This window comes from Mauremys reevesii, linkage group 9 (genome assembly GCF_016161935.1).
Source record: "Mauremys reevesii isolate NIE-2019 linkage group 9, ASM1616193v1, whole genome shotgun sequence".
Classification (NCBI taxonomy): Eukaryota; Metazoa; Chordata; order Testudines; family Geoemydidae; genus Mauremys; species Mauremys reevesii.
This window is the reverse complement of record NC_052631.1, coordinates 14,790,802-14,813,395: the sequence shown is the minus strand read 5'-3', so window position 1 is coordinate 14,813,395 and position 22,594 is coordinate 14,790,802. Positions and strand designations below refer to the sequence as shown.

At 41.3% G+C, this 22,594-nt stretch overlaps 1 protein-coding gene and 1 long non-coding RNA gene across 9 annotated transcripts in view; one reads left to right on the top strand and one right to left on the bottom strand.

The window, feature by feature from the left end:
- Nucleotides 1–16,821, bottom strand: part of LOC120371978 — a 36,715-nt gene extending 19,894 nt beyond the window's left edge. The window contains exons 1-2 of the long non-coding RNA XR_005584677.1: nucleotides 16,682–16,821; nucleotides 16,009–16,192 (exon numbers count right to left, since the gene is read on the bottom strand). This is a non-coding gene — a long non-coding RNA (uncharacterized LOC120371978). The remainder of the gene's footprint in view (nucleotides 1–16,008; nucleotides 16,193–16,681) is intronic.
- The window catches only part of FNDC3B (fibronectin type III domain containing 3B), a 363,980-nt gene that overhangs the window by 65,207 nt on the left and 276,179 nt on the right, over nucleotides 1–22,594 (top strand). For 6 of the 8 annotated variants that reach the window (XR_005584676.1, XM_039488529.1, XM_039488540.1 and 3 more), the window contains exon 3: nucleotides 14,510–14,585. Coding sequence is in view for 5 of the 8 variants with exons in the window: in XM_039488529.1 (XP_039344463.1) it covers nucleotides 14,510–14,585 (76 nt within the window). In the remaining 3 variants the exon portion in view is untranslated. Of the gene's footprint in view, nucleotides 1–14,509; nucleotides 14,586–16,916; nucleotides 17,063–19,018; nucleotides 19,035–22,594 lie in introns of those variants that run through there. The other 2 variants (XM_039488531.1, XM_039488532.1) reach the window with 2 other exon arrangements.

The window sequence follows — 22,594 nt, the reverse complement described above, 5'->3', positions numbered from 1 at the left end:
AATTGGTTTAAACTCATGTACAATAGATTTCTTGAATGACATTTCTGTTTTGGAATTTGAATGTTGCAGTATTTGCTAATATACGGTTGTGGTTTTAAGACCTGTATTTACAACTCTCCAATATACTTCTAATGATGGAAAAGTTATGGAAATGATTTATAATATTCCAGATGATGTTTACAGAACGGATACATCTTTTATGCTTGCTTTTTTCCACAGAGGCTAATTCTGAACAGTGTATGTACAGAATGTTGTACATACTTGTTTAGTCATCAGTTTAAAAGGATTGAGCCAGACTGGGGCACAGGGGAAATCTGATTCTGTGTTAATAAGCGCTCAGCCACCAAGTGACTGCTGCCTAATATTTCTAGTAGGTCCCCAAGAGAGGTGCCTACTTATCATGATGAAGAGCACACTTACACCCAAGTTGCTTCAGAAACACCAGTTCTGTGCCCATCACTTTTTACTCTGTGCACTTTGCTAGTTGATATACAGTGAAGGGAGTTGATATACAGTGTGCATGAGATGCATCATTTCACTATGGCGTATAGAAGACCCTGCATGATACTTAATTAACTGTACTTGCCCTCACATTTAGGGTGAGATTTTAACTTCCCCTTTTTCTGGTCCTACCTCAGGATCTGGCCCACTCATAGTGAAGTGCAACCAATCTGCGTACTCTGCTGGGAACCTTGCAAGAACTTGCAGGCTTCTAACAGCCTCATTCCTGTACAGTAGTTAATAAGTCCAGATGCAGCTGTTTAACAGGACTTCTTTAGAAGCTGAATGAATTAAGGAGCTACAACTATTTGTGATACAGTACTTCAAATCAGCTTACTGTTTTTTAATTGCTTCTGCATTTTGTTCACAATAACAGATAAAGGTCAACCAGAGTGTGAGAATACAGGATCCTCTTTTGAGTCAAGTGCAGCTTTATCTGATAGATCAGGAACATAGACTAACCTTTTTTCTCTGGAAAGGTATTAAAACAAGATCAAATCTACTTCCTAGCATCAAGATTCTGCCCAACTATATGTCAGGAGTGGCCAAACTGTGGCTCGCCAGCCGCATGAGTCTCTTTTACAGTTAAAATGTGGCTCACAGCCCACCGCCATATCCCCTCCATTTTCTGTCTGTCAAATGCAAGGGGGTCCTCAGGACTTCTGCCCTGTGGTGAGGTGGTGGGGCTAGAGGCTTCTTCTTCCTAGCAGGGAGGGGAGTCTTGGGACTTCAACCCCTTGGGGTGCGCCTGCCGGGGCTTGGTGCTTCAGCAGGAGTGAAGCTGAAGTCCCGAGCTCAGAAAGGCACCTTTTGCGGGGCTAAAGCCCAGAGGGCCCCTCCCCACAGGGCAGAAACCCCTATCCCCACAAGCTCATCGTGGGGCTGAAGCCCCGAGCACTGGCACGCACATCCCAGCTCTTGAACATCTGAAGATTGTCATATGCAGCTTGGAGGGTTAGTAAGTTTGGCCACCCCTGCTATATGTAAAAGAACCTTCACTGGGAGACTTGAACCAGCTTCTCTGTGTTTGTATATATGCATGTTATAATAGGAACTAAGTTTTCTGGGGTATTCTTTGTTAATGTAGATCCAGAAGACCATCTCTGGTCATTTTAAAGTTATCGTCTCTATTCTGACACTACTTCTCTTCCATATTTCTCAGCCTTTTAGCAGCTTCTCATATCACCAATGGTATATATTCCTTGGAGGCCTTTTCCTTCTCTACACCAGTAGATGACTTTTTATAAAGCAGCTCAGTTTGCTGATGTCTCCTTAGCTGAAGAATACAGGAAAACTCAGAAGTAATCCATGACATGAAAAAGGAGTTACTCGCAGCAGAAATAACAATTATATCTATGGAAGAAGAAAATGAGTTTTCTAATGGTATGTCTACACTGCAGCTAGCAGGGTGTTTCCCAGCATGAGTAGACAGACACATGCTAGCTTGGCTCAAGCTAGCATGCTAAAGGTAGCAGTGTGGCCTGGCACAGGTGGCATCTTGGGCTAGCTGCCCGAATAGGTACCTAGGGGTTCGGATGGGATTGTACGTAGGTGGCTAGCTTGAGCTGCCTACTGTGCTGCCACAGCTATCTTTAGCACATGTCTGTCTACCCATGCTATGAAGCATTTTCCCAGCTGTAGCGTAGACATACCCAAAGAAAATACACTGTCTTCCAGCACAATCTCTTCTGTGGGAAAAGGATGATACGCATTTTTTTTCAAGAGGGGAGCCACAAAGATTTGTAATCATGACCTGTCTAAGATGCCTTTGTTGAGTGGCATTTTAGGATTTAATCAGTCCAAGGAAGATCTAAAGCAAGATTTAAAATCAATAGGTTTAAACACAGGGGAATTCAAACTGTTCCAATGCACTTTAAAAAAGAAATGAGATCCAGGATTGCTGACAATGGCAGGCAGAGTTACAGAAGTAACCCATGGATGAAGTTTGTTATTTGGAAAGCCCATCTGTGGAGTTCAGAACATACTTTTTTTCTAAACATCGCAAGTTTAATTTTATCATCTTAGTGAATTATGCCTTTAAGCAAAGGATGCTGATGACTGAATTCTGCCCAGCTGTCCTCTTGCACAATTACCTTTTTCTTTTTGTTTTCAACAATGGCAGTATATTGCTTTCAAATATCATGAGGCTTAGAATTGCCTGCCTAGTAGAGTACTTGTGTTACAAAGGGATACTGGATTTTCCCTTTCTTCTGAACTGGTCATTGTGAGTTGTCTACTTTCAGATAAAGGCTTTGTGGTAAATAACAGGCTCTGGAGATCTCAGTTTTCTTCTGGACTCTGCCACAGGCTTCCTGTGTGACCTCACTTACCCTCAGTGTCCTCTCTTGTATAGAAAGGTGGATAATACTACAGAGAATTATTCTGAGGCTTCAAGTATTTGAGAGCCTCAGATGAAGGAGCTTTATTGTTATCATGTATTATCTGACTTTTTCCCTCCTTGAAATTATTTTTCCTTTTTGTTCCCCTCGCTTTTTTGTAAACTGAAGAAAGAGCTGGGCAGCAACATTCCTTATCAGAGTAAACAACACAGAGAGAATAGCCTGAATTGTTTAGCTGTCCCACGGGAGTGGAATGGGACTGCAAACTGAGGCTCAAGAACTAACACTGTGCATAAGAATTTCTCTCTATTGTAAGTTATTTGTTATTCATCATCATCATAAATAACTTGGGAACATGAAGTGTGAAGTGGTATGTATTGTTGATAGGGTCACCTTTTGAGGATCGAGGCCTAAATGTCCCGTGCAAAATGTGTGCATGCAAATACTCCTCTTCATACCTGCGGCTAGGCATTTGTATGTATGTACAAAACAAGTAACTGCATACACGTATGATAGTTGCGTGTACAGATATGTATTTTGCACAGAGAGGATTGGTTTCAGTGTCAAACTGAATTTTTATGCACTCAAAGTGTGTGCGTGTGTGTGTGCGCACGTGCTAAAATCCATAGTTGTGCATTTAAACCGATAATTGCATATACAAAATAAGCAACAGCACTTGCTGTTGATCACTTAGGGGTGTGGTTATCTGTTTTGTACACATACCTGATTGTTCATTTGTGTAAATTTAGGGTTTCTTATGCCCAAATTTAGGCCTTGATCCTGCCACCTGATCCGTGTGGGATATTTTCATGCTGACATAAAGTGTCTGCAAGTCTCATATGGGCATAAGAATCTGTTTTTGTGGATCAGATTGCAGGAATGGGGACATAGGCAAAATGAATTTGGTCAGTTCTGAAATTTCACTGCGTGTGATTATATATGCAAAACTTGGCAAGAATTAGCAAACTGTATGTAATTTAGTAACATTAATCATTGTTTTAAAAGAGCATAGTCATCTCTGTGAAAACTAAAACCACTAGAATAATAGAATATCAGGGTTGGAAGGGACCTCAGGAGGTTACTCTAGTCCAACCCCCTGCTCAAAGCAGGACCAATTCCCAAATAATCATCCCAGCCAGGGCTTTGTCAAGCCTGGCCATAAAAACATCTAAGGAAGGAGATTCCACCACCTCCCTAGGTAACCCATTCCAGTGCTTTACCACCCTCCTAGTGAAAAAGTTTTTCCTAATATCCAATCTAAACCTCCCCCACTGCAACTTGAGACCATTACTCCTTGTTCTATCATCTGGTACCACCGAGAATAGTCTAGATCCATCCTCTTTGGAACCCCCTTTCAGTTAGTTGAAAGCAGCTATCAAATCCCCCCTCATTCTTCTCTTCTGCAGACTAAACAATCCCAGTTCCCTCAGCCTCTCCTCATAAGTCATGTGCTCCAGCCCCCTAATCATTTTTGTTGCCCTCCGCTGGACTCTTTCCAATTTTTCCACATCCTTCTTGTAGTGTGGGGCCCAAAACTGGACACAGTACTCCAGATGAGGCCTCACCAATATCGAATAGAGGGGAATGATCACATCCCTCGATCTGCTGGCAATGCCCCTACTTATACAGCCCAAAATGCCGTTAGCCTTCTTGGCAACAAGGGTACACTGTTGACTCATATCCAGCTTCTTGTCCACTGTAACCCCTAGGTCCTTTTCTGCAGAACTGCTGCCTAGCCATTCAGTCCCTAGTCTGTAACAGTGAATGGGATTCTTCCATCCTAAGTGCAGCACTCTGCACTTGTCCTTGTTGAACCTCATCAGGTTTCTTTTGGCCCAATCCTCTAATTTGTCTAAGTCCGTCTGTATTGTATCTCTACCCTCCAGCGTATCTACCACTCCTTCCAGTTTAGTGTCATCTGCAAACTTCCTGAGAGTGCAATCCACGCCATCCTCCAGATCATTAATGAAGATATTGAACAAAACCTGCCCCAGGACTGACCCTTGGGGCACTCCGCTTGAAACTGGCTGCCAACTAGACATGGAGCTGTTGATCACTACCTGTTGAGCTCGATGATCTAGCCAGCTTTCTATCCACCTTATAGTCCATTCATCCAGCCCATACTTCTTTAACTTGCTGGCAAGAATACTGTGGGACACAGTATCAAAAGCTTTGCTAAAGTCCTAAATGTAAAAATAAATTTATTGCCAAAGTGTATTTTGCTAAGATCGCAAGTGTCCTACAACAGAATGCCAGGGAGTTGTAAACTTAAATACTGTGTGACTATATTAATTTCTCACATTAAACAGCAAAGAATCCTGTGGCACCTTATAGACTAACAGACGTTTTGCAGCTCATGCTGCAAAACGTCTGTTAGTCTATAAGGTGCCACAGGATTCTTTGCTGCTTTTACAGATCCAGTCTAACACGGCTACCCCTCTGATACTTGTCACATTAAACAGATAGTTACCAAAAAGTAAATGGTGCTTTAAAAAAAAAGTTAGTGTTGTGATGATAGAATCATAGACTTTAAGGTCAGAAGGGACCATTATGATCATCTAGTCTGACCTCCTGCACAACGCAGGCCACAGAATCTCACCCACCCGCTCCTGTATCAAACCTGTGTCTGAGCCATTGGAGTCCTCAAATCATGGTTTAAAGACTTCAAGATGTAGAGAACCTTCCAGCAAGTGACCCGTGACACTATAGTCAAGATTATTACAACTTGGTTATCATAAATTTCAAATTTTAAAGCCTGAACTCCATAGTGGTGGGAAAGCCGTGAGACTGAACTTAGCACAAAATGAGAATGGATTAATAACATTTTGGAGAGCTTGGTTTAACTGTCTTAGTTTTAAATATTTATTTCTGTACACTAATTATTTAACATGGCCAAATTTGCTGTCCCTAGTCTCCCAAGTCCCCTTAGAATAATTCGTAAAGGGAGCTGGAGCTGGTCTGGAATCTGGAATCCAAAGTATGTGATACACACTGTTACACAGAGTATTAAGGAGTTCAGACATGCTGGTTCTGCCCAGTAGCCAGTATCAGTCTCTAACAGCATTTAGTGAACCTTCTCGGAAGTGAGAGGAATAGCACAGGTTTTTTTGTAAAGGGACAGTCCATTACAAATGTAATCCTTATTACATCCCTTTTAAAATAATAATTAAAAAAAGTACATAAAATGCTGCATTGAAAATATTATGGTAGTGACTCAAGCCAGTGGAAAGATGGAAATTAACAGTCTAGTGTTTAATCCAAACACTGTGCATGTTCTGCTTCAGTTCTGCTAATCACCTCTGTAGTTTAAGGAGTGCACTTTTTTGGAAAGCAGACTATTGTATAAGTGATCAACTTACTGATGCAGCCAGGCCCAGAGCAAAGGAGCAGCTGGTTCCAAATTGATTTTTCAATCACTGCCTCCTCTCTGGGTGAAAAATAGGCGGCATGGCCTTGTACGTTAAGGGTATGTTTGCGGTATGATGAGCTGTGGTATACAATATGCCTTTATTTCCTTATGCTGTTTTCAGTTTCTTTTTTTTACATTTTAAGGCACTATGCTTCGACGTCTGTCTTTGCTTAGATTTTAAGTTTAGGTTTCAGAAACAATGAGCTCTCTTAAAAATCACTTATGCATAACCTTGGGAAGAGAACTGGAGTCACAAAACTGCTCCAGGATGCAGAATATTGTTTTGTTGTTTTGGAGGACTTGGGAAATAAATCTTCAAGTAAGTTCACTTACCACCAAACATTCTTGGGCGCAGAATTTGTCCCCCATGCGCAGCCCTATTGGCCTGGCTAGAGAAGTCAAACTAGGCCTGTGTATTTGTATGCACAGGAATAACAGTAACTATGGGATAGATTTTTTTTTTAAAGGGTATTTAGGCAATGAGATGGACTTTCAGATGTGCCTGTCTGCATCTTTAGGTGCCTACATACCTCAAAGCTTGTCCTAAGTACCTGACAGGAATGTTATGAGTTGCAGCCCAGTTAGGTATTACTTGCAAAGTGCTGTGAGATCCTGGGATGAAAGGTGTCCTAAGAATGCAACATAGAATTTCATTAACTCTAAAGGTGAGAAACTTTCATCTCGATGGGAAAGAATTAGATCTATTAGATCTTATTTAGACACCATTGTCGTTCCACTGTGACCATTTTAGATTGCTGACTACAATATAAAGTATTCCTCCCAGGAAATATTATAGTAATAATAATAATAGCTAATAATAAAAGAACAATGTTAACGCCCTAATTACCTATGGCAACTGGATAAGAAACCCAGAAAGAAATAATGTAATGATCTTGTACTTGCAAGACGAAATGGAAAAAGCAATTCTATTTCCCCCCCCGTCCTCCAAAATTTACTTGTGATATTGAATTTAGACATTAAGAGGGAGATTTTTAAAAGCAGCCATGGCAGGTGCCTAATTTCCATTTGTGCTTTTGAAGAGCTCCTGCTACCTTTATAATTGATCAGTAAACCTGCTGCTGTTGGTTATGGTGGAGATGGTGATAACTGTTTTTTTTCTTTTTTAAACTAAGACTGATTTTTAGATATGAATGGATTTTGGAAACTGCAAAAGACAAAAGGAGTTCTTCTGCAGGGAAATTATGACTTTCTTCTCTGACAAGAGTGGCTTCATGCAGGCAGAGAAGAAAAGAGTTGTCAAATGTGAGATAGAAAATGCAGGAGAAAAGAGGTGGAAGCTGCCCTCGTGTCTGCCAAAGTTCCATGCCAGTGTTTTGAAAAGATGACTGAGCCCACCTTTAAAAGAGAACAGATAGCCTCCCCATCCCCACCTCCAAAGAAATAGAAAAAGAAAACTCAGAGGCGATGATGGAAGAATATTCAAAACCGTTAATGAGTGCTTTGACTGTCCTTAAAGTTTCAGCTTCAAAGCCACTCCCAAAGACTGCTCTTCCATTTCATAATGCATTTTTAAACACTTCAAACATCAGCCATTTTAGCAATGCCTTGATGCTTGACCTTGTTTAATTTACAAGCTACAATAAATGGGCATGTGGGTAGGGTGACCAGACAGCAGATGTGAAAAATCGGGACGGGGGTAGGGGGTAATAGGAACCTATATAAGAAAAAGACCCAAAAATCGGAGCTGTCCCTATCGGGACATCTGGTCACCCTACATGTGGGGAGGATAAAAAGGAGAACCTGTTGGAGCATTTCTGTGATCCTGCTACTATGGGCTGTGAGTAAAAGGAAGCTGACTAGAGGAATTGCTTAAAGTACTCTACATTCCACACCTCCCTCCCCCCAGCCGTTTTTCTTGATAGTAGTGGCTCTTTACAACCTACTGAGAATTTGCTTTTCTGATAGTTCTAAAATTCTCAGTTCCTGTCAAAGGGGCACTGTGTGTGTTAATTGGTGCCTGATAGATAGATAATCCCAAACCAAGGTCCTAAGTGAAAAGCATTTTGTGGTCTCTGCTTGCGGTAGTGCAAATCTCAGCAATCCATGCTAGCCTCCACTCAAGAGTGGCCCAGTGTAAGAGACGATTATTGTTTCTCTGCAGTAAATGGTGGGATGCTTAAACTTTTTGGCATTCTGAATGACATATACTTCATGGCAATAGTTTTATTTCTGAGTTTTTTAAATAGATGTGAAATGCTTTATCTGTTGTGCTCTGTGACTCTGACTCCCCTCTGTACCCACAGCATTCCACTCCTCCCCTGTCACAGTCCAGCACTGTGGACACCCAGTACCCACTCAACACCCGTCCCTCTGCAGGCTTCAGGGAAGGGGTGGGACCTTGGGGGAAGGGACGTGGCCTCCGGGAGGAGGAGGCAGGGCAGGGGAGGTTCCGGCACTCCTGCTCGAGTGTCGGGTTTTTTAAATTAGAACATTGTCAACCCTATCTGTGTCTACTGGCTTAACTCCACTTTAATTAATGTTCTGTGAGGCAACGATTGTTGCAACCTAAAATAATGGCTCACATACAGGGCTGGCCTCACCATGAGGTGAACTGAGGTGGCCACCTCAGGTGCCAGACAATTGGGGGCGGGGGCGCCACTAGGATCCAGAGTGTAGAAAATTGTGCCTGCTGCTGGTGCACATGTATTCTCTCTGCTCTAGATGCACAGATATGGTGGAGTGCTGTGCTGGATGAAGGAGGGCACAGGAGACCAAACAGGCAGGCAGGAGAAATGGTGAGAGGGAATAACAGAAAGCAGCAGGAGCTGTAGGGAGAGAGAGAAGGAGTCGTCTCTTATGTACCTCTCTAGCACCCCCAGGAGCCTGGACTGATTGACACCAGCTTCTCAGGGAGTTTCCTGTTTCCTGCTGCTTCCCTGAACTCATTTGAGGAGAACAGGCAGTCAGCTGAAGTAGTAGGAGCCAGTTAGGCCCTTAAGACGCTGATATTGTCCCTCACTCAGGCCCTGCTACCAGCCTGCTTATTTGTCCCCTTCAATTGAGTGTTGAGAACCACTATAGCTGGCACAGAACAGCAGTCATGAGTGAAAGAAGAAAACGCCCCTCTGGGGGAGCATTCAGAAGAAGAAAGCAAGCAAAGAAAGCTTTTCTAGCTAAGCAGGAAGGAGCTCTCCTGAGACACACAGACACAAATGTTCATGGTGAGCCTTCCAGCCCCAGAGAGGATGTTTAGTGGTGAGGAGATGCCTGATCTTTCAGTTAGTCAGAGTGCAGGTGACCTGGCAGCTACTGCAGCGTCCATATCTCCATCTCAAATGGATGTAGCCATGCACATTCCTGAGGAAAAGTGTAGATCAGAGAAGAGTGTAGTGGAGGCACAAGAAACAGCTGCTGCTGAGTTTAGTTCCATCTCCTTTAGTTGAGATGATCCAGGACTGTGGACCCACTTGAGCAGTAGCCTGAGGGACTTCCTTGTACTGCATGGGCCACAGCAAGTGAAAAACTTCATGTTCCCCAAAGACAATGAAAATAGAAGTTTCCATCCAACACATTACTGGTGTGAAATCCCCAATGGTGACAAAGTGGAGAGGCCATGGCTTATGTACTCAAAAATCCAGAATGCTGCATACTGTTTTTGTTGCAAACTCTTCCAGTCTAATCTTCCAGCCACGTTGGGTTCTACAGGAACAAAGGACTGGAAAAATGTGGCTAGACATCTGGCATGCCATGAGAAGGCAGCAAATCACCAGAGAGCCATTCCATAGGTGGAAAGAGCTTGAGATGAGACTAAGGTTAAAGGCCAGCATAGATGATCAGCATCAAGAGAAGATTGCATGAGATTCTCTTTACTGGCAAAATGTTCTGAAAAGTCCCATTGCCATTGTGAGAATGCTTGCTACCCAAAACCTAGCACTGTGTGGCACTTCAGATCAGCTGTACATGCCAAACAATGGAAACTTCCTTAAAATTGTGGAGCTGAGTTTGATGCTGTACTCTCAGAGCATCTTAAAAAGCTGGGAGATATGGGAGTTGCGATAGCTGACATGAGAGGTTAGGGCTACGATAATGGTGCCAACATGAGAGGAAAGAACAGAGGAGTGCAGACATGGATCCGAGAGTTAAATCCTCGAGCTTTTTTTGTCCCCTGCAGTTCTCATTCATTGAACTTCGTGGTCAGTGATGCAGCATCAGCTTCTAGTGAGGCTGCTGAATTTTTTAATGTAATTCAAAGCATCTATGTATTTTTCTCTGCATCAACTCATTGATGGCAAATTTTGAAGCAATATCTGGGAACATCCTCTCTCACACTGAAACCACTGAGTGCCACACAATGGGAAAGTCAAGTGAAGGTGATAAAGCCTATCAAACACCAAATTGGGAAGATAGATGATGCCATAGTTGCCATTATGGAGGATAATACTGTGACAGGAACTGTTTGTGGGAGAACAGTGGCAGAGGGAGATGGAATCACCAGAAACATACATAACTTCAAATTTCTGTGTGGCTGAGTGTTGTGGCATGACATACTGTTTGAAATAAATGTTGTAAGCAAGAGACTCCAAGGTGTTGACCTTGATATATCTGGAGCAAGGAACAACTGGACAAAGCAAAGTCATACCTACAGTCTTACCGGTCAGATGAGGGATTTCAAAATGTTCTGAAGAGTGCACAGAAATTGGCAGAGGAAGTTCACACTGAAGCTATTTTCCCACCCATTCAAGAATACAAGAGTCACCGAAGAAGAACTTTTGATTACGATGCACGGGATAATCCCATAAGAGACCCCAAACAACAATTCAAAGTTGAATTCTTTAACCAGGTGCTGGATTGTGCAATACAGACAGTTGAAGAACATTTCATGCAGCTCAAGGAACACAGCAGTATATTTGGGATGTTGTATGACATTCCAAAACTCCTCACTATACCCAGTGATGAGCTGCCAAAATCTTAGGAACCGGTTCCCTACTGGGTCTTCAGCGGCACGGCTCCGGCGGCTGAAGGACACACCACCGAAGACCCGGTAGGGAACCGCCCAGTGAGTACACCCCCCACCCATGTCCTGCCCCCCCTCAGAAACCACAACCCATAACCCCCCCTGCCCTGCTCCCTGTCCCCTGACTGCCCCAACTCCATTCACCACCATCCCAACAGACCCCAGGAACTCTCACGTGGCGCCTACCCAACCCCCCCTTCCCCATCCCCTGTCTGCCCCCCCAGAACCTCTGCCCGATCCAACCCCTCCTCCCCCGCCCCAGTCCCGGCCCTGGCCCTGGCCTCTTACCCCTGCCAGGGTCGGAGCCGCGCCGTGCGGCCGGAGTTGGGGCCGGGGCCGGGCAGTGGCTGGAGCAGGGCCAGGCGGCGCCTGGAGTCCTCATCGCGCCCCACCCTGCCCCAGCTCACCTGCAGGACCCGCGCCGCCCTGGCCAGGACCCGCGCCGACCCGGGGGCCGGACCCGGGCAGGAGCCGTGCTGCCCGGCCGAGGTCGCAGCTGGACCCTGGGGGCAGGAGCTGCGCCGCCCAACCCCAGAGTCTCGCTACGACCTCCCCAGCGGCGCGCCGCCTGGAGCCCTCCTCCCGCTGGCACCCCCGCTCACCTGGTGGAAGCGCTGCTTGCTTCTCAGCCCTCCCAGCTTCCGCGCGAACAGCTGATTCGCGGGAAGCTGGGGAGGCGGAGGAGAAGCCGGAGGAGCTTCAGCAGAGGAGGCGGAGTGAGGTGAGTTGGGGCTGGGGGAAGGGTAGGGAGCTGCTAGAGCTTTAGTTAAATTTAAAAGCCCTTTTGGAACTAGTTGTCCCTCCAGGAACAACCGGTTCTAAAGGGGGCTTCTAAATTTAACAACTGGTTCGCGCGATCCGGTGCGAACCGGCTGCAGCTCACCACTGACTATACCTGAAGAAGACCTACACCAGCAATGCAGGGCACTAGAGACAGTGTTGACACATGATGACATGCGCGATATTGATGCGAGTGATTTAGGTGATGAACTGAAAGCCCTTTCAAGATACATTTCAGCAGGATCAACTCCAAAGGCTGTTCTGGAATATATGTGCACGAATAAGATGACCACCCTCTTTCCAAATGCTTTTGTTGCTCTGCGCATACTTCTAACCCTTCCTGTAGCAGTTGCCAGTGGAGAACGCAGCTTCTCCAAGCTGAAGTTAATAAAAACACATCTACGCTCCACAATGACATAGGAGAGGCTGGTCGGCCTTGCAACCATCTCAATAGAGCATGAGCTGGCCCAGACTGTGGAACTTCAGGAAGCAGTTCAAATCTTTGCAACCAAGAAGGCAGGGAAAGCACCACTTTGTTTATTCAAAGAGATAAAAATGCCAGTGTTTACTATTCAGACAAGAAAAGTTACATTTGCTGTTCAGGCGTTGGAAAGTTAAGTGGTGGTTAAAATTTTTGAGCAAGGCATTTAAAGTTGTTAGTTCTCCTTTATTGGGGTAGGTAGCAGAGCAGTACCATGAGAGGAGTAGAACAGGAAGAAGGCAGAACTGAGACCTTTCAAAGTTTTGGCCCAAGCGAGGGGGCATGGAGGCGTCATTTGATCTCTCTGCCTCAGGTGTCAAAATATTGTGGGCCGGCCCTGCTCACATATTGTCATTTCTTTAATTGACTTATCATTTATGTGTTAAAAAAATTAACCATGACAGTGGGCTTTTGCAGGATTACTGTAATTTGAAGTCTCATATATTCAGTAATTATTTTATTGTACACCTTTTAAGTTAGATTTCAAAAAGCATGACCTAGTATCCTTTAATTAACATCCATATTGCAAATGGGCCTAGACAGAAATGCTGGGACCAAACACCCCAGAACCTAAGGGCTGGTTCAGAATCTCAATGTCCATACTAGGCTGAACCAAACTCTGGATCTAAGTAATCCTGAATTTTGAGTGATCAAAATCTGGATCCAGAAGTGAATTTTTCATATCCGATAATATCTCTTGCTCAATTATAATGAGAATCTCTCTTTATGTGACTACAATAACAGCAAACCCTGCGGCTATTGGACATTATGTTTGAAATAAAGTATTGTGTATGTAACACATTTAATATATAGTATGTGGTAAAACATCAACTTATTCCAAATAAAACATGTATTTAAAGAAATGTGACCCTGAAGGGTAAGTTGTCAAAACATGACCTGTTGTTTTAGCCATGTGAGTCTTACTGATATCAGTGGAGGTTGTGCACACCAAAACTCCACACAATGGTTGGTAAACAGACTCCAAACTGTATATTAGTTTAAAACCATGCTGGTACTATGAATGATTGTATTGATTTAGGATCTGATCTGCAGGGAACTTCCATTGAAGTCAATGAGTGTTCTGCACACAGAGTGCTATCAGGGACAACCCTTATTTGAGGCTGACTAAAATAAACACAGACAGCCTACATTGTGATCAGGATATTGCTGCTTACTAAGTCATGTAGTGTAAACATTCTTTTACAGTCTCACTATAAAAATAGCTTTTTTTCCACATTTGTGTCTGGAAATGAGTAAAACAGGCAAATGCAGCACATTCTGAAACCATTTTTCTGTACAGTCAGTAGAGAGGGGCAGTGAGTATTATGCCTTAGGATACTTTTCTAGACCCTGTAGCATTCCCATTATCTGGTGGCGTGAGCAGTGGGAAACCAGGAGTGGGACCAAGCCTTTCATTCTAAAATGCTTATTATTTATTCTTAATAGTGTAAATTGTTTGCTCATGTACTTTACTGCCCCCATTCCCGTTATGCCTGGATGCTTTTCAATAAAAACAAATACAAAGGGCCAGAATCTCTTATCATGTTGGATGGGTCCCAGGTCAAATCCAGTTCTTACTCCTGTGGAAAAAGCATATGGCCCAAAATATGTCGCTCAGTCTGTCCTGCAATATCCACTCTCAGGTGCCAATCCTGAAAAGACATAGCTGCTGAATTCTAAGCAAGTTAGCAGCCCAGTGACTTCAATGGGACTACTTGTATGCAATAAAACAATCATTCGCTTAAGTATTTGCAGACCTGGGGCCTAAAATTCCAACTTTCATCTTTACATTCCAGCCCTTTTGGGTAATATTGTTATTTTCAGAATAAATTTAGTTATTTAGACAAACTTCAAATCCTGTACTAATTCCAGGACTCTGCTAGTACCCAAAGCTGTGGCTAATCCAGCCTGCTTTACTCTTTACATCTTATCTAGTGCATAACTTTAGGTAAGAAAACTTTTGGAATGAATATACCCGATGAGATTTGAGCATCAGATTGAAATGAATGTCTTTATTTTGGCAGGTCATTTTGGTTCAAGTTAATCCAGGTGAAACCTTTACAATAAGGGCTGAGGATGGAACACTTCAGTGCATTCAAGGTAAGAGAGAGTTTTTTTTTCTAAATAGCCTTCTGATAATGGAGCATCCCTAAATTGATGTGTTCAGTGGATTAGTCATAGTTTTTCTTTATATCTACCTTTGTTTAATTTAAAAAAGAAAGTAAAATATAGTACACATGAGTCTACAGATTTACTTGGCTTTATTTTGTGAAAAGTTAGGGATTTATAACTCAGACAGGAGTGTGAAATGCTGTGCCACAAAGCTGTGTACTGGTATGAGTGAGAGGCTGTGTATAGGATAGCTGTGTATGTTGTAGGATTTATTGAAACACTGGTTTTAATTCAGTGCCTAAATATGAATCATGGAGTTTTACAAATTCTAATGGATGCTACTAGGTAAAAAGTGACTCCCCAGCGTTTCACTTTTTAAAGTAAGCTTTTGCAAAACTTAAGATCAATAGGCATATCTACGTTAATTAATATAATAAAAATAGAGGTGGAAACATTTTTAACTAATGCATAATCCTCTGGAGTATTTGCAGCCCAGACATTGCTGTTTTATAGTAGTATTTAAGAAGCAGAAAGTGAAAGTATGTAGAAAGTAACTATCAAAATAAAAAGAAATGTATTAGTCCGTTATGTGGTCCATATTGAGGAAAGTAAGATTACTAAAACTAAAATATTTTGTCATCTAAGATAATAAATTAATGAATCTAACCTAAGTAAGGAAATTCTGTGTTTTCTGAATTTTTTTTTTAACTTGGCCATGTCAATTAAGCGTTTGGAATGATTAATTTTTGCTTGACTTCCCCACGAGGGAGAAATATTTGAATGCAAAAGTCTTTTTACTTTGTATTGCTTCCGGATGAAATCAAGTATCTACATGTTGGCCAAATATTTATTAGTTTCCTCTTTTTTATGGTATTTTCCTATTCTGTGTTACTAGTGATATTTACAGGAAAGCAGGATCTTTGCTTAATAAGAGTGAATTTGCTTTTCTCTCTTATTTCTCACTTGAGGCCATAATTCTCAGTCAGTGACATCTTAATTTCCATAGCCGCCAGTTCTAATGTCAGAAATGGGATTATGAATCAGATGGGGAATAAGCAACAGGACTAGATGGATGTCTAAGAAACAGTGATTTTGTTTACATGCAAGTGTTTCTAGTGATTGTCAGGGTTTCCCTGAGACCACTTCCACTCAGTTCCCCAAGAACTCGGTTCAACTCCTGACTTGTCACTCAGTTTTCTTTATTTGGCATACAGCAATGCTATGCTGAATTGATCAGCTTCAAGCATAGGGAGTGGGTATAAGTATTATATATACCAAACATCCAAAGTGACACAGTGAACCTCTTCCTTTATACATGTTTACACATTGCATTGCATTACACTTTTGGGGATTGGCTTGGTCACTTTGTAGGAACCAATCTCTCATTGGCCATGCATGACTTACTCTTTACCTCATCTTCCTTTCCAGGCTTATCTTCTCCATTGTTATCTTGTTTGTTGTAATTGGTTCCCTGGGTGTTTCCCTCTTATCTTACCAACTTTCTTTTTGCAGCCTGCTGATCCATTTACCACGCTAACCCTGTCTTCCAAAAAATGAGGCCTCACCCATGTCCAATTACTCATTTCTAGCCAGGCCTATGGTGATAAAGAAAGGAGGAGAAACACAGAAATTATACAGTATGCTATAGAAGCCAAATTGTTTCTAAACAATTTGTCATCGGCTCAGTTAGAGGTGCATGAAGTAATTTATGCAGACACTGAAATTAATAGGCCAAAACCTTCTTATGAAGATTGTCATTTTTACAGAATTATACAATAAAGCCCAACTTACAACAGAGCTTATATATTTCCCTTGTCTGGTAATATTTATTGTCGTTTTGGGACGTCTCTAATTCTTCTGAAAGCCATGCTTTTATAAACAGCTTATATGAAGTACTAAACAAGTTGAGGTTTCTAGCCAGCTTGACACACTGTCTAAGACGACTAAGAACAACATACATTTTCTCTGGGGCATAGGAATTGTCTAGCAAAAGTATATTGATTTTTACCTCCAAGTTTAAAGGGAAATAGTTTAGATCATGTAAGGCACCTAGCATAACAATCATACTTCATAGCCATTCTCACCAATATTTGGTGCATACATTTATGCATTTTAAAATGTTTTGATTTCCTCATGATGTTTGTTAGCATTCTCTGTGTACTGATCATCCAGTAGACTCTCCAAAATAACAGGGCAATATATTGGCTGTTGTGTATGTGTTAGTTATTCCGATACTAGAGTGATGATTTCAAATCTGCACAGAACGCTTTTGACTGCATAAAAGACCAGGTGAGGTCATAATGGGGAGGATAGACTATAAAAGAAACAGGACAATTTTCAAATAACTTTCCCCAAGCCAGATCAAGATTTTCCTCAACATGTTCTACTCTTTTTGTGGAGAATGTTGGCATCTCTAAGCCAGTGGCTCCCTATCTTCTGTTGCTGATGTAACTACATATGTACAGGTAATGGGGTCAGTCTCTGTCTCCATGTGCCAAACTAAGACTACCCATTTCAGTGTTAAATCAGTTAAAGTGTATTGTTACAAAATCATGTAACCAACTCTGTGGCTTCAGCATTTAGAAGAATGATCCTATAAAGAAATTATAGATTCTGAACAAGTTCCTGTCCTACACTCCAGCTTTTCTACACCATAGGTTTCTTTGAGATTCATATGTAAATTTAAAGATAAATGTCAAGTGGGATTTTCCTTGCAATGGCCACTATAAAAGTGTTTTTGTCAAGAAAATATTTATGTTCGATGTTGAAGAAGAGCACATTTGTGTTTAATAGTGTTCACGAGAGAAATTATTCAGGCAGAGTTCACTCCTGTAAAAACATTACTGCCTATGATGCTGAAGTGGTCTGGGAAATGTAGTGTTATCAATCATACATATGTGAGCCATGTTAATTCAATCATCTGGAGGCTGGGTATTTTTGTTTGCTTAAAGTTAATGCTTATGGAAGTAAGGAACTAATGATTCGCACTAGGCATTATGAAAGTTTCTCTAAACAGCTGTACTAGCACTATTCAACCCTGATTTGCAGTATGGATTCCAATCCAATTAATTGTGCCAACTTGTAGGGATATTTTGTTATATGAATGAATAGACTGGAGTAGGACCACCAAACCTACCTTTGCTTGTGCCTTAAACTAGGTATTGATCCTCCAGATCTCTAGAGGCAAAGGGTCTGGGAGCTAACTGAATTTGCACAATTGAACTAAAAAAGTAGATCTAGAGTCTCAGCTCATGTAAATTAGAATAGATGCTTTAGTCAGCGGAGCTACACCAATGGAGGGTTTAGTCCTAAATGCTTTGCTTTTCTAATTTGAGCAGGTCAAAATCAATGGATTGCATCACTTTTTCCATAACCGAAAATATAAGAAATAAAATTAGGACAAATTGTGCCAGTTCCAGTTGTGACTGTGATGTTTTAAAAATTATCATAAACAACTGTTGATCTTGAAAGTCGAGCTGAACACTGTGCTGCAGTTTCTATTGATTTGTTTCCAGATGTGCTTATTTATCTCTTTTATATGAAATGCACTTTAGATTAGTTTAGTAATACAAGTGATAGTACTGTATCTACAACTTGTTTGATGAGAGTAATCTAAAACCACTTGTTAAGATTAATGGTCAGCATGCTGTGTGATAAGGGGAGGACCTACATGAGAATTAACAGGCTAATAAAGCTGACTAATCCTTTTATTTGGGACACAGCACTTTATACTGGTTGGTACTTTGCATTTTTTATCATTATAGTACTTAACATTTTTCTTGTTCAAAATGTTATACAGACATCCCATTAACAATGAATGTCATTTGGAGCCTCTTAGTATTTTCAGTAATTTGTTGCTATTGCATTTGTGCTAATAGTGCTTGGTTGCCACTTAACACTTATCAGCATTTTGTGTTAAAATAAGTTTAGAAAATCACTACTATATTTATATGGTATGTTTTTGGAAATTGTAATTGGTAGTTTTCCCCTGCAAATGCTAAAGAAGCGGACACATTTATGTATAGATACTAATACATAAACCTTTTATGACAAAACCTTATATGCTGCTCTTTATACTGCTCCTGAATCTAAACTATCAGTATTCATAGAGTAGTCTTGGTATTACCATAGTGGTATTACCACTGGGCAAGGCACTGTACAAAGGGGGGAGGGAGAGGATGATCCCTGCCCCAAAGAGTTTGACTATCTTAGTATAAAACAAGAGACAGCAGCTGGATACAGACAGACACAGTACATGGAAACAATGAGACAGTATGATCAGGATGATAGGTGGTGGTACATCAGCAGCCTGTCAATTTTTGTGTAAGCATCACGTCAGAGGAGGGATTTGACGGAGGATAATGAGGTAGCTTTGCAGATGTTTATTGGGAGCACCTCCTGAGTGTGAGTGGCAGCAGCCTGGGAGAAAGCACAAAGGTACTTGTTTGAAAATTTAAAAAGTGAGCAATGGAGGCTGACACATTGGAATGATTGGAGGTAGGAGTCAACATTTCAGTAGTGAATGAGGGATAATAGGTGGGAAAGGAGGATTGACTGGAAGGGCCTTGGAAGTGAAAACAAGTAGCTTACCTTTGATGTGACAGAGAAAGAGGAACTAGTAAAGGGATTGATTCAAAGAGGAGTGACCTGGTCAAAGCCACAGGCTAGTGGAGTGATCTTTCCATCAGCATTCTAGGTGGATGTGGGCAGGACAAAATTTGCATTTGTCAGGACCAGAGAAAAGGATGTTTTCATAACTAGGATGCAAGATGATGAGAGCCTGGATGAGAAAAGTAGCTGTGTGGATGGGTAGGAAAGGCCATATCTTAGAGATGTTATGCAGAAGGAATGATGCTGTTGTCCACTTTGATCAAGAAAGGGGGTGGGGGGCTTGGGAGAGAAGATTAAGAGCTCTGTTTTAGCCCTGCTGAGCTTAAACTGACACTAGACATTCATGAGAAGATATCAGAGATTTTATTTTGGAGAGGAGACAGGTCTGGAGCACAGAGCTAGATCTGAGAGTGTTCAGCATAGAGATGCTCCTGAATTTGCTGACAAGGATGCCTATTCTGATGATAGTTTTTGATGTAATATATACACATTTTCACCAAGAGATCCACTGAACCCACTGCTTTATTTTTACAGTAAGGCATGGAATAATCAGATACCAATGACTGCTGAATTTGGCTAGTTTTGAACCAATGAGCTACACCTAAATCTGTATTTTCTGAGCCATCCTGTTTCCGGCCATGTGAAGTTTCTCTGCACCAATGGCACAATAGTGGTGCAGAACCAATTCAACAAGCCAATGACTGCTGTAATGTTTGAGCTGTTTTTAAATGACGATTTCTTCTTTTTCTGGCTCTTTACTTACAAATCCAGGAAAGTGTCTGTTTAAGGTTTTTGTTTTTTTTAAATGTGATTGGATCTGTGTTCATAAGCATAAACATATTTAAAGCTGGGGCAACTGTCTCTGCCTTTCTTTTTTTCTCTGAGCCTAATCTTGGAAAACCTTCCTTCTGTGACTAATACTAACTCACATAAGTAATCCCATTAGAAAGATTTTACTGGACTGGAACTTTCATTATATTTTTGTTGAGAACTTTGTTCTTTTACCTTTTGCTTTTCTAGTCCTCAGTTTTGAAACTTGGTGGCAGTGTCGGACCTCTCTTCTTTTGACCTCGCTTGGCTCCCTGACTGTGTTGTGGGCTAACTTGAAATTGAAAACAATTGTTAATCAGTACTAAAAGATTTTATGCCCTGCCACTTCCACGCTGTTACTCTCTTCATGAATTAAAAAGTCAATTTATGGTGCTGCTGCAGCCTCAACTGTGTGATTGACATACATTGATCCCTCCTTTGGAAGATCTCAACTCTTAAAAGTATAGTACTAGAGAGTAAAATCCTATGCCTTAATACGAGACCATGTGAAATGTCCCTGATTTCGGCTTTGACCATGTCGTTCCTATGATCAAATCTTAAATTGTAGGAAGAATGTTTGTCTCTCAGAAGTATTGTTTTATTGATTAAAGTGTGAAATCTGAGGCTTAAAACGGAATGATGGTTTATAGTATTTAAACTGCCTGATCCTTTTGTTAAAATGCTGACGAGATGCATTCTAAAATTATTGATCACATTGTTTTTCCATCCTCAAAGAATATTTTGGGGGGCAGAGGGAGCCTATTTCATGGTAGAATTTGTCATTAAGATAATTATATAACTATAATTTAAATTTTGAGAAATGGCAAATCTTAGAGCATTGCCATTAAATATCAGTGAACTTTTCTGAAATGAGATATTCTAAAACTTGTTTATTATCTTTTCACGCCAGATTCACAAAATACTAGCCTACTCCACTGAGAGAGCACCAAGAGGCTTTTGTTGTATATTGTTTGATGTGCTTTTTTTGGTTTGTTTTAAATTACGAATGACAGGAAAACACAAAGTAGGTTGTGGTTCTGAAGATGAATATGGTCCCAATCTTGAGGGCAGAATTTATTACCCATTACATTGGTGTGACTTTCTTGGAGCCACTTTATGACCATTTTCCCATGCATTATAGTGAAGCTGCCAAAGAAAGGAAACCTCAGTCAGTGTAAAAACTAGACTGGCATTCAGTTGCTGTCCTTCCATAATTAAATACTTACACACTTTATCCTAGATATACTAAAGAAAGTCATAGATTTAAGGCTACAAGAAGACCATGAGGGTTCAGGCAGGAGAAATTGTGCGTAGACTACATAGTAACCCTATATATCATCATAGGTTGGTCAATCGAATGGCAGTTATCACTATACGTCATTGTGCTAGATTTCCAAAAATCCTTTGACACAGTGGAAAGAACAGTTTTATGGAAGTTGCTACGCCACTGTGGAATCCCCCAGAAATTTGTGAATATCATTCAGAGCCTCTATGAAAATATGACATGCCCAGTCAGTAGAGAACAGACTAAGCTATTCAGGTTAACTACTGGTGTCAGTAAGGATGTCTTATGTCACCCATATCCTTCCTACTGGTAATAGCTTGGGTAATGAGACCACAGAACAACCAAGGAGTATACAATGGACTTTTACACAGCAGCTACTTTGCAGACAACATCAACTTGCTCTCTCATTTCCACAAAGATATGCAGCGAAAACAAATGATCTTCTGACCTATGCACGGTTAATAGGTCTGAAAATCAACACTGAACAAACAAAAACTATGAGAGTCAACAGGCAACAAGAAATATCAATAACACTTTCTGGGATTGATATAGAAAAGGTCCGACACTTCTCATATCTTGGCAGCTTCATAAGCAAAACAGGAGGAACAGATGAAGCCATTAAATCTAAAATAGCGAAAACCAGACATACTTTTGCAACCCTAAAGTTGAGCTGAAGAAACAGAAATCTTTCCCCTGGAACTAAATTTTGAATACTTAACACCATTGTAAAATCTGCCTTAGTATATGGTGATGCATCCTGGAGACTTATCAAGACCTTACTATATAAACTAATTTTTTTTAATAAACAGCTGCTGGAGACAAATCCTCAACATCAGATAGCCAGAAAAAAATAAAAAAATGAACATGTTTGAAGGAGGATGAAACAGAAACTGATAGGACAGGAAATTAGGGAACGAAAATGGAGATGACTAGGACACCCAGGGAGGAAAGAATAGAACAACATAACAAGACAGGCATGGGACTGGAATCTCTAGGACAAGAGGCGATGAGGTAGACCCAGGACAACTTGGAAACGCACAACAGAAGCAGAACTGAAAATCATTAAAATGACACGGGAAGGACCTAAGACCACAGCAAGAGACTGCCAAGATGAATGGCAGTGGTGAAAGCCCTACGTTTTACATGGAATAAAGAGGTATCAGCCAAGTCAATTCATGACTGTATAGTTCTACGTGGAATTGAAACTGTTTATTTCTGCTTTCTGAGCTGTCACATGACATGCTCTGTGAAGATCTGTTTGTAAACGGAATGCATTAAGATATGTTTGTAA